Source organism: Lithohypha guttulata (assembly GCF_036872675.1).
Source record: "Lithohypha guttulata strain CCFEE 5908 chromosome Unknown scaffold_4, whole genome shotgun sequence".
Lineage (NCBI taxonomy): Eukaryota > Fungi > Ascomycota > Eurotiomycetes > Chaetothyriales > Trichomeriaceae > Lithohypha > Lithohypha guttulata.
The window spans coordinates 2,109,390-2,122,216 of NW_027042753.1; the positions used below are offsets into that span (position 1 = coordinate 2,109,390).

The window sequence follows — 12,827 nt, forward strand, 5'->3', positions numbered from 1 at the left end:
TGTGGAGACGTTGCGGCTCGTTCTTCGCTACCGTTCGCAATCGAGACTGCAATCCATTCTCTTTCCAAACCAATTTTCAACAGTTCACGATCGCGTTCATCTTCATCTCCTTCCACGATCCTACTTCGTCGTGCCATTCCAGGATCGCACCGTTTTTCGTGCTCGTGCATAACGAGAACAAATTGACAGGCTAGGTCTCGAAGCGTGTGCGCACGAGATATTACAGCTGAGGAGGTCTTGTGCCATAAGTATATCTAACAAAGGACGGCTATAACTGGAACGAGCTGCTCACAACGTGAGGTGGACCAGTTTCCTAAACAACGGGCACTAGGCCCTTGAGGTCTGAACATCTTTCCGCGCTCTAGTCTTGGTCGCAGCGTTGCAGCCATATCAACTAAAGATGTCTGACCCTCTTTTGTCCCCATCACAGTCTTCTCTACATTCACTTCCTCCTAGATTTTACAGCAGTGCGCCTCTGACCAGCACGATAGCAACTCCGATCATGTCGCAACCATCAACACCTGCACAATCCGCTCCAAGAACAAGAGGAGGCTTCGAGTTTGATGACGATGGTGATGAGCAGGATGTTCCACTCGGAGATGTCCAAGACGATGATGTCTATGGTACCCCGATTCCGCAGGAAATCAGTGGCACTTCCGCTGCAACTGACCAGGGTACTTTTGATAGATCCTCAAAATCCCCAGCACAAGAAAATGGCATGACCCCTGTTCCTGTTCAGGCCATTGATAGTCCTGCTGATCTTCCTTCTTCTGTTGTCTCCAACACTTTACGGCCACAGAATCTTCTTGTATCCAATGGCGTGGCTCCCTCAGATCAGACTTTTCCTGCTGATACACCATCAGTCTTGCCCAAATCGCGCTTAGCCCATGATGTGGTAGGCTTGCTCGAAGATCGTGTCAAGGATGATCCTCGTGGTGATACAGCTGCTTGGCTAGAATTGATCGAAGAATACAAGAATCGCAGCAAAGAAGACGAAGTCCGCCGGACTTATGAACGTTACTTTGAAGTCTTTCCCCAGGCGGTATGTGAGCTCGTGATGTTTAGTAAATGCGATAATGCTAACACACGTATAGGCTGAGCAGTGGTGTGCATTTCTCCGTTGGGAGGAAGCTGCTGATCGTAAATGGCACATGGAGCAAATCTTTAAGAAGGTGCTCGTCTCGGTTCCCAGCGTCGAAGTCTTCACAGTTTATGTCAATTATGTTCGGCGTCGGAATAACGTGCAGACCGGCGATACTGCTGCATATAGGAATATCAACCAGACCTTCGATTTCGCGCTGAAGTTTGTCGGTACTGATAAAGATTCTGGCAACCTATGGCAGGAGTACATCAGCTTCCTGAAGACTGGAGCTGGCACAGTGGGCGGAACTACCTGGCAAGACAGTCAGAAAATGGACACGCTCAGGGAGGCATATGCCAGGGCACTCAGTGTGCCCACTTCAGCGATACTGCCGCTGTGGAAAGAGTATGAAGCTTTTGAGATGGGCATCAATAAGGTCAATGGTAGAAAGTTGTTGGCTGAGCGATCTCCTGACTACATGACTGCTAGAGGTGCCCATACCCAATTACAGAACATTACACGCGGTATTGACAGAACAACTCAGCCAAGGCTGCCGCCTGCTTTGGGCTATGCTGGTGACATGGAGTACCAAAACCAGGTCAAATTGTGGAAGGAATGGATTGAATGGGAGAAAGAAGATCCATTGCAGCTAAGACCGGAGAACAATGATGCTTATCTCGATCGCATCATTTTCACCTACAAGCAGGCGCTAATGGCCTTGCAGTTCTGGCCAGAGATGTGGTATGATGCTGCTGAATTCAGCTTGGCCAATAATCGTGACGAGCAAGGTCTTCTCTTTCTTAACCAAGGCTTCGCTTCCAATCCTGAGTCTGCTCTTCTCGCCTTCAAATTAGCTGACCGGCTTGAAACAACCACGACTAACGACAACACCAACGATTCTGGTGCGAAGAATCGCATGAAGACTGTCCGTGATCCTTACGACAAGGTACTTGACGCCCTGTATGCCACCATTAAGAAAACGGAGACACGTATGGAGGCAGAAGTGCAAAGAATCGAGAAAACTGCATCAAGTCAGCACAATGAATCTAATGGTCAGGATCAACCCATTGCACCTAATATCGACCAAACCAAGTCTGCACTCGAGCAGCAGGTTCAGACAGTCAAAGATCAAGCGAAAAATCAGTCTGATATGCTCAGCAAGATCATTTCCCATGTTTGGGTCGCACTGATGCGAGCATCGCGCCGTATACAAGGCAAAGGTCTGCCGAATGAGAAGGTAGCTGGGTTCAGAGCCATTTTCAATGAGGCAAGGAAGCGTGGCCATGTTACCCCGGAATTCTATGTTGAGGCAGCTCTCATCGAATGGATTTGCTATCGCGATCCAACTGGTTCGAAAATTCTGGAACGAGGTGCCAAGCTCTATCCGGATGATGCCTATCTACCTCTAGAATATATCAAGCATCTTATCCAGAAGGAAGATGTCACTAATGCCAGAGCAGTATTCGAGACTACTGTCAGTCGTTTCACTACTGGCGACAATAGGGACAAGCCCGAGTCAGTGGCAAAGACTAAGCCACTGTTCCTCTTCTTCCATGACTATGAGTCCAAATACGGGGAATTGTCACAAGTCATTCGGTTGGAGGCCAGAATGAGAGAGCTGTTCCCAGAAGATCCAGCACTCTTACAATTCTCTGCACGATACCAAACGCCTGGATTCAATCCTCTGAACGCTCAGCCTGTTATCTCCGCTACCCAATTAGTGCCCAAGCTGGTGCTGCAACCTTCCATTGAGGCTGGCCCTGTTGTTGATTCACCCATGCAGACAGTCGTCAATCATATGACCAATATCAATTCTCCGAAACGCGCATTGCCAGCAGATGATGACGACGATGACTACCGGCCGCAAAAAATCGCTAGAGGCGAGTCGCCCTTCAAGACCACTCAGATTCGTAAAGTGCCTGCACCGTTACCGCCAGTACAGAACCGAGCTCCACCACCATTACCTGGCGCTATTGTACATCTGCTCAGCATCTTGCCAAGGGCTGCGACGTACACCGATGTCAGGTTCGATCCTGTTGCAATGCACAAGTTGATAAAGGAAAAGCATTTACCTGCTCCTGGGACCATAGGTGCTACTCGACCTCCTCTTACACCACAACAAGGAACACCTCCTGCCTGGCCTCCACAATTCACACAACATCCTCCACTCATGGTGCCGCCGCCTCAAGGATATATGTCTCCAGCTGCTCCGCCACCACAGTTTGGTGCAGGTACGTTGCAGGACTACGCATTCAACGGCTCTGGCTAATTTAATATATAGCTCCATATCGCTATCCTTAGCCGCTATCAACATGAGACAGTACTCTGATGTGTCTCCTGCTCCCGGTACACTATTTTAGGTGTTGTGGCTATATAGTCGTGAGCTTTGTGAAAGCGAGGTCTACGAGGTTCCGGAAATGAATGTACATCACAATAGCCAAATCTGTCAAGGGAAAGCATAGCGGAGATTTGGCACATCAATAGTCAGCACCAGCCCAGCATGCGGCTCTCAAGATGAGCATCGCTATGCGCAAAGGCGACTTTAATACAATCATCCACTTCTGTGCTCGGTTCAACCTGAGAAACCTTATCCATGCAACCATGCATCATCTGCTGGCTACTGAGTCTGCACGTCTGTCTCCCTCTCTGACATGTTCGCATTCTTATCGGAACAACCTTTCTCAAAGTTCTATCTTGATACGAAGTTCTACATCTTCCGAAGTTCGAGTGCGAGAATGCATTGAATGTGTTTATGAACAACCGTGATCATGGGTAGTGGGGAACATTCTCAACTTACTCGAGCCTTCGCGTGTTTATTCATCTGTCTTCACTTTCAAATCGTAAGCGACCTCATTTTACGAGGTTCAGTCCTCGATGGACCTTCACTCAAGCTCGCGTTTGTCATCCTAAAGAGAGATTTGGCGTTTCAAGTTCCTAAGATCGCAGGTGTTCCGATCAGCCTTCATCAGCTTGAGGATACTTAAGCACCTTCCTCCTCGCCAACTTCTCAGCACCTTCCATTACCACACATCACACTCGCACCTGCTTGGTCTCTTGACCAAGTCACTTGATCCACTCACAACCTCTACTTGTTCTTTGAAGCACCCACCTCATACCACAACACTCTGCAAAGAGTCAAAATTCATCTCTTGATAAATCCTTCGTCAATCAGCCAAACATCTTGGTAAGTTGTTTCGATCTAACAGAGCAGGTCTGACTCCAGTCTGTCCTGCTGTTTTCTTCACACAAAATTTGGTTTCAAACAACCTCTACCGGCACACGAACTCTCACAATCAAAGCACCTTCACCACTGATCTTCACCCACAGATGCCCGTAACTCAACCATAAATACCTCACCTGCAGCCAACCAGAAAACTTTTCGTTTTCCACTTGACCTTCCTTCTCTTTTCAACTGTAATACCCCTACGAACCTCTACATCTTACCACCTGCTACAATATTCCGATATCTTGAAGCAAAGCTAATACCTTACAGTCAAGATGTCTTCTGCCCGCAGACGCGGTCAAGCTCGAGGTCAGGCCCCTGAGGCCAATAATCCTGCGAGACGAGGGATGAACCCGGCTAGAGGCCGGGTCGCACCCTTCGATGGCCCTGCATCTCGAGGTTCAGCATCCGGTGCCGGTGCCCAGTCACAAATTTCCGGTCCTGCTCCCAGCTCTCGAAGAGGCTCAAATGCAGGATCTCAAGCCGGTTCCCAAGGTGGTTCTCAAGCACCTTCTGCCCCTGTCAGTTCGCGGCCAGCCATGGCTACAGCAGGTCTTGATCCAGCTCGAGAAGGACCTCCAGCACGTGCCACAGATGCTATAAGATTTGTCGACATGCCTGCCTCTTTCTACAACATTGACAACATGTTCGATCATGCCACCGAGTTCGCAAAGCGACCCTCATACAACGATACGGGAAAAGTTATCCAACTGCCTCTTAATTCTTACGAAGTCACTCAAATCCCTCGCATTAATATCTATCAGTACGACGTCATTATAGGTAATGGTGCTGAAACTCGTGCTGTCCAGCGAAGAGTCTGGCAGTCTCAAGTACGAAAGAAGAACGACAAGCTCGGCCCAGATGTCATCTGGGACGGCAACAAGCTGGCCTGGTCCATGAGGCCTTACGGCACGGTCCGCATGATGGTTGACCTCGATGTCGAGAACGGTCGACCAGCAGATAAGGATGGCAAGAATAGCTTCCGAATTCATATCAATCAGACCAAAACCCTTAATCTCGCCGTGTTATCAGCATATATCGGTGGTCAAATGCAATTCAGTAATGAAGCTCTGGAGGCAATCAACTTCCTCGACCACCTGATGCGAGAAGGTCCGTCAAACAATCAGACTTTAGTCCCACTGAAAGCATCTTTCTTCAAACGCGGTGGTGATTTTATGGATCTCGGGAGCTCTGTTGAAGTGTTCCGTGGCATCTTCCAATCGATCCGACCTGCTCAAGGTGGTAGGATGGTTATCAACCTCGATGTGGCCAACACTACTTTCTGGAAGCCTCAAGGTTTACTCGAAACCATCATCGCGAAGAACAGTTGGAGAGATCCCAATCAGATAGTTCAGCAGTTTCAGGACCGCAATCAAGTCTCTGCAACTGAAAAGTACTTGAAGAGACTCATGGTCAAAGCAGTTTACAAGGGAAACATACAGCCAGAGAAGGTTTACAAGATTGAGAAAATCGCCAATGTGAATGCCAATACTCATCGAATTAAATGGCGCAACCCACAAACTGGCCAGGAATCCAATGAGATGGTCAGCATTGCTGTTTACTTCAATCGTCGATACAATGTCCAACTTCGATACCCTAACATACCCCTGGTCCAGATGACTAAAAAGATGCGAGGCTCGCCAGTCTTGTTTCCTGCCGAATTACTGGTTCTTGAGAAGCACCAGCGATATGGTGCTAAGCTCGACGAGAACCAAACAGCCAATATGATCAAGTTTGCTGTCTCTCCACCCGCGAAGCGACTCGAGGCAATCAACCAAGGCAAGTCGTGGCTGGGCTGGGACACTGATCTGATGATGAGAAATTACGGCCTTAAAATCAGCAACCAGCAACTCATTACTCAAGCTCGTGTTCTACCTGCACCTGGTGTCAAGTTCAAGAACAAAGTCGAGCAGCCAGGCACCAAGGGCCGATGGGATCTCCGAGCGAAGCAGTTCATGACAAATAATTCCACCAAGCTTGTGTCCTGGGGTATCGGTTTTTTCGAGGGCCGAACTGGTTTCACTCAGCAAAGTCTAGAGAAGTTTGCTATGGATTTCATGGCAGCCTATCGTGGTCATGGTGGCGACGTCGCCAACACCAAGCCCCATATGATGAAGCTGAACAACGACCCAGGCGTTGCAGTCAACGACCTGTATCAAGCCACTGGCAATGCGTTTAAGCAAAGACCCCAGATTCTTGTGTTCCTCGTCCAGAATCGAAACTCTCAACACTACCTCCGAATCAAGAAGTCCTGCGACTGTCGATTCGGTGTGGTGTCTCAGGTGATGCAGGCCGCGCAAGTCGCTAAAGGCAATGCTCAATACTATTCTAATGTCCTGATGAAGTTCAATGCTAAACTCGGTGGCTCGACTGCACAGGCTCTCCCAGGCAAGGGCTCCGGCACGGTCAACTTTACTGCCCCGACTGTCTTTATTGGTTGCGACGTGTCTCACGCATCGCCTGGCAGCGATCAGCCCTCAATGGCCGCTATCACAGTCTCATTCGACCGATTTGCTCGTCGTTATGCAGCTGGTTGTCAAACTAATGGCCGACGTGTCGAGATGGTCACTCCAGCTAATTGGCGCAATGTTCTCAAGCCTTTACTTCAAACTTGGATGTCAGACGTTGGGGGCGGTCAGGCACCTGCTCAGGTCTACTATATACGAGATGGCGTCTCCGAGCGACAATTCCAGCACGTTATGGAACAGGAAGTCCCCGAGATCCGAGCGATCCTTGACGATCTCTCCGGTCGTAAATGGAATGGTAAAATAACCTCCATCATAGCTGCCAAGCGGCACCACATTCGTGCTTTCCCCAAATCTGGTGATGGCGACCAGAAGGGCAACCCATTGCCGGGCACTCTCATCGAGCGGGATGTGACTTCTCCTATGGACTTTGACTTCTACCTGTATTCACATACTGCGTTGCAAGGCACGTCCAGGCCAGTCCACTATACTGTCATTCAAGACGAAGCAGCCCACAAGCCAAGTGCAATCCAAAACATGATCTATGAACACTGCTACCAGTATATGCGTTCAACGACGTCCGTCTCACTCCATCCAGCCGCATATTACGCACATCTTGCCTCAAACCGAGCCAAGGCTCACGAAAACATCACTGCTGCAGCTGGTCCGCAGGGTGGTGCCGGTTTTAAAGCAACTGGCCCGGCAAGTAGCGACACGCCGAGATCTTCGGAGGTTCCAGCCTTGCTTCCTTTCCAGACTGCCAATGGCTCTGGAATTCAATTCAGCATGTGGTACATCTAGCTATATGCCTACAAAGCACAAATCCAACTTCAGTCATTCCTTCCTTCACAAGCAGTTGAAGCCTTCTGCTCGAATACAAAAGGCGAGACCGTTCTTAATCGGTTCGAGTACTTACCTCTACATCCGCGGTAAGACTCCACAAACAATATGATATGCTCAACATTCTTTCTTTCGTCAAGATTGCTACAGAGGTATCTGATCGACGTTGCTTCCTGCGCTTGCCCATGAGCGAGGTGGTTTGAGGTCTTCGAATGGTCGATATTCTCTATCTTAATGACGATGAGCTTACAACGAAGTTCCAACGACACAGTTTATGATTACTAGCAAGCGATGGGTCTTCAGAAGTTACGGTCAAGCAAATTGTCAACAGACAGTCATCACTGGTTCGGGAGTGCTGATTCAAAACTTGCTAGCTTTACTTTGAGATGTGCTCGAGAGCCATCTCGTGGGCCAAGTCGATTGCTAGTACAGATATGAAACTCAATTCTTTCAACCAGAAATGCTCTGTTCTTTGAAATGTTATGCGAAAAACTTATGCCGCGAATTGCTGACACAAATCCGCAGATACTGATGCTAGCTCTCAACAGGCGCAGCTGTGTTCATGTTTTGCAAGGTAAGTCAATTCGTGTTGCGATCTTGCTAAGGTACTGACATTGCAAAGCTGGAACTCACAGCCTCACTGGCGCACTGCCTGCGGCTGCGATGCACAGATTGCAACAAAGCCATTGCGTCCAGCAAAGATTCCTGGGCATGAGCTTGTCCCGACGACATCCTCCTACAATCCTCACCTCTTCTCCCGACATCCCACACAAGGATGGCTAACGACCTTCGGCGATCTCGACCCTAGACGCAGCAGGACCAGAAATAGCAAGAGCTGGAACAAAAGTACATGGGGTTGAATGAATGGCTGAAGAGATCCTAGTGGCGCAGTCTACTGTCACTCAGAGCCTAGACAAGATGACTATAGCAGGACAGGAAAAGAGCAGGATAAACACACAAGAAAGAAGCACCGTCAAGGTTTAGTGGAAGTTCGAATACTGCTCGCAGCTGCACTGAACGAACACAAAGAGGTGAATCTGCGATATCGATCGCCAGCAAGAGGATAAATTACTGCCGCCTGCATGTTCATTGCTCAACATCGAAGTCGCCAGGGTTTCAGAAAATCTCTGGCCGAACAGTCTGGCTGAAAGAATGAAATGAGAGCTCGCAGACAGTGGGAACGACTTTTAACGTTCATTTGAGGAAGACTGTGGAACACCACGTGAAAAACCAAGAGGTTTACGAAACGAGAGAAAGAGTCGGCAGCATAATCTAAATCCAAGTGTGGAAAGAAAAATAAAGATTCCTCGTTGAGGTCGTGGATGGACGACCTGCAGCATGACCGCACTCATCCTCCCACATGCGCAGGCAGAGGACAATGGATTTGAAAGTGGTGGACGTCGCTGCAGAAAAACAATGTCGCATGTTACACCATGACACAGAAGTACTGCAGGTGAACAGAGGACGACTTGAGACTGACACAGCAGACTAGGTGGTAGCAACACCCTCGCTCCACTTCCGTCAAAACTGACATCAGCAAGATTGCGCCCAAATCAGCTGCGAGAAGCATGAGTACCAAGCACGAACAAGTCGGCATCTGTGAGTGGTCGTGCTGTTTGAGAAAGAGGGAAAAAGGCTTTGCAACGAGCAAAAAGCACGCAATCTGGTCTGGTTAAGTAGGTAGCTACTTGCAAGCTTAGAATGCACAAGGCCAGCCCTTCAGTATGTTGTGTCGAGAGTTAACGATCATGAGTTGACTGACCGTGTACTAGGAAGACGCAGCTGACATTCTTAGCATCGAGATTGAGCAACTGTGCAAATTGTAATAATGAGAGGTCCAAGGGAGCATAGAGGCAGGCTCGAATGACGAAGTATAGTCTGTTTCGTTTCTTGGACGTCTTCAGAGTCAGTAATCGAGTTGATACGAGCATTACTTCAGTAAGCGTCCGACGAGCTGGAACATTTTATCAGCTACTCTATTTTCTCTTACCTTCAATTTCATGTTTCCCTGTCAGATCGGGTGGTGTTGACGGACGAATGCCTAATTGGGCCGTATCGTGCGATCTCAAGCGACTTGAAGGAGAGACGTGAGAAGTGTTGGATGAAGAAGGTATTGAGACAAAACTTGTTCGGTGAGGTCGCTGAGGAGCCCTCTAGCGAGCATTTACTGAGCTGACGAGCAAGTCTGAAATATTCAGTTTCGACCGCTGATGAACCCTAGGTAGGAGCAGTGGATGACCGATGAAGAGCATAATGAGCTCGAACTTGGTAATGAATCGAACGATTTCTGGTCAGGCCAAGGGCAAAAAGGCAGATCGTGAAAATGAGGAAGTCTTGTTTAGCTAGGGCACTATTCTCCCATTCCTCGGAAGCCGTGTGCAGCGGGAGTGACCATCATGAAGCAGGTGAACCCGTCTGGAAGAACGAATGGGGTATATACAGCATATAAAGAGGGCTAATCCAGCGTCAAGAGGCTACTGTACTACCTCTGAGCATTTCATTCGGGCTTGCCAGTATCCGCAATGGATGTTTACAGCTTTATCACAGAAACACACTTGAATAAACGTGTCAGAGAGTCGTTCTTAGCGACACCGCTCAACATCAAACAGCACAAAGTGCAACCCTTGAATAGCCAGTCGTGCCAGTCTCTTCGAGCATCGGAGACGATATCCGAAGGCAACACGTGGAGACGAGAGGGCTGGCTTTTGGGCTTGACGCAGGTCCGAACGTCTGGCAAGTGGCTTTCAGATTTGCACGCCACCCGTCTGCCATTTACATAAGCGGAAGAAATACAAAGCAGCTCACGATATCGTGTCAAAAACATTGTGACACGAGCCATATCGTGACCTGAATCGTGTTGGCGAGATGTGTGACGGATAGAGGCACAGCATTGAGTAACCATAGATATGCGGATCTTTCGACCTGTCCCACTCTCCGGACGCCGTCCGTGGCAGAATATCTTACCGGAAATGCCAGCATGGCTCTATTGTCAAGTAAGAGTATCTCAACAGAAGCTGACCGACGAACAAAGATGTGTAGCTGTCAATGGATGCTTTGGCCACGCGAATGCAGGAGTAAATTGCTCGTTTTCCTTCACTGGTGAAGCGACGTGCAACATTGCATCAACAATTGCATGTTGTTAAGCCGAACGATACCGGAAAGTTTAAACTAGCAAAATAAGTGCATGGTGAGCGGCGTCAGGTCGTGGGAGAAAGTGGCACGCAAGCGGATGCTCGCTTGTTCATCATCGAGATGGGCAAGCGTAAGCATCTTCCAGCAGTAAAAGTGGATCTTGGAAGTGTGGAGGAGATGAGATTTAGGGTGTGCAAAAGCATCGCTAAACCACCATCAGCGTCGAACTCTTTGTGAGCACAGATTGACACCCTCAAAGGTGTAGTTGTACATAGTTGCACATTAGATCAGGAGGCTCGAATCCACAGTAGAGATGTCAACAACGTGCTGTCGTGTTGCGAAGCGCCTCGCTCGGGCTCGTTCGGTTAAAGGCGACTGGAGACCAGAGAGCACACGCTAGCGAAAGTACTGCCCGATGTGTATCTGACATGATGCCTCAGGGGTGAGCCTGTCGAGCAAGAGCCGCAGGCATGACTCTGCCTTGATCATGCTTGGATCAGGGGGTCGCTGGAAGCAGATGTGGAAAGGTTCAGATTTTGGCAAGTCTCGGGACTTAAGCACTAGCGCCGATTACAGTTGAATATGCCAATCTCCCATCCAGCTGGTGCTTGCCAATTTGGACCAGAAAAATGGAGAGACCATGGTGACTGCTGCTCATGCCGTGCTTTTGTGATAGATTCGATATCCTGGTCCATCGTTGGACATATCCTTGTCTAAGATTCACGGCACAGATTTACAAAGACCATGATGCAAACTAGCATATCTGGAGTTGAAGATATGGTTCTTCATCAACCCGTAATCGAGGGTCAGATGTTGATGCTCTATCACGGCCCTACAGATTGCAGAGCCCCTTGTTATGCAGTACTCAATACTCGCTTTGAGAAAGACTCTACTCTCAAACGGGCATAGACGTTGAAGTGTCAGGACCAGCAGGTATGGGGCAAGTCGATACGAGTTCCTGCCAGTCGTGCGTCCAGGAGGCGACCACATGGCGCCCGAGAAGTAAAAGTCGCGCAGTCGTGAACGCCGCGGCAGCGGCATTAGACCCAGGATATTTGACCTTTGAGAGCTGAATGCAGCTAAAATTTGACGTAAGGAACGGCGTGATGCACTTAGTCGCCGTTAACAGCAAGAACACAGTGCTCACTAGTACTTGCTGCTGCGAATGACAATAGGGCAGCCTACGGTACTGTTGGTAACATCCTATGATTGCTGTTATTGACCCAATAGCTCCTATCGTTTCGAAGCACGATTTGTAGGATTTAAGCTCCAGACGACGGGTCTCACTGTCGTGAGTAAACGTGCACGTCGGTACCAGCTAATGCAAATGTTTCAGATATTGACATCAGTCTCGTATCGTGAGCTCCTCGAATAGATTACATCTCTTATCTACAAACTCAGATATGGGAACTGGTCGACGGACATGTTTTTTCAGCGCCGGAAGGACTTGCATGACTTTCAAGAACCTGACCCGTACCAGTGGAGTCCTTTTACCACTGTTGTGGCAGCATCCATGCTCTCGCCCGAAAGCGTCCCAGAGCGTGACCAGATTTAGCGTGCTGTACAGCCAAGAAGAGCTAGTGACCAGCTAGGTAGCTTCCGACACACCTCCTGCCTGGAGAGCCAATCGCGTGGGATGAGGTTCTCCTGGTTATGCGATGAAAGGCTCCCTAGCAGGCACAAGTTCGGAAAGACGCCAAATTCTTGGTCTGCACTGCGATAGAAGCTTTGTACTTGACATGCTCTTGGACTTCAGCCTACTGGCGCGATAGTGTAGCTAATGCAGTGAGCAAGTGAACGACAACGAGCTGGACGGACGTCCCTTCTTTTCCTTGGCATCTCTATAACGCAGACCTTCCATTCGGTCAACAAACACACCATCAACATCAAAGTGCTCCCAATACGGGTCAGTCTCTTCAAACACTTAAAAGAGATTGCATCAGCTTCAAGTCGTCACTCGGTTTCATGAGCTAAATTGACTTCCCTGGTTCCGACCTCACGATTACTGACTTCGGCTTCTGGTGTCCATGCTCCCGGATCATGGTAAATGTGATGTTTTACCACTTCCATCAAGATGCACTCCATA

The 12,827-nt window shown here is 48.9% G+C and overlaps 2 protein-coding genes across 2 annotated transcripts; both read left to right on the forward strand.

Moving 5' to 3' along the window:
- Positions 1–502: 502 nt before the first annotated feature.
- RNA14 (mRNA 3'-end-processing protein rna14) lies at positions 503–3,350 on the forward strand (the record flags this gene model as incomplete). The annotated part of the gene is made up of 2 exons (XM_064900255.1): positions 503–1,042; positions 1,095–3,350. 2 exons carry the CDS (start codon positions 503–505, stop codon positions 3,348–3,350), a joined length of 2,796 nt encoding a protein of 931 aa, XP_064753567.1.
- Positions 3,351–4,579: 1,229 nt separating this feature from the next.
- ago1 (Protein argonaute) lies at positions 4,580–7,570 on the forward strand (the record flags this gene model as incomplete). The annotated part of the gene is made up of 1 exon (XM_064900256.1): positions 4,580–7,570. The coding sequence occupies one exon, from the start codon at positions 4,580–4,582 to the stop codon at positions 7,568–7,570; it is 2,991 nt and encodes a 996-aa protein (XP_064753568.1).
- Positions 7,571–12,827: the final 5,257 nt, after the last annotated feature.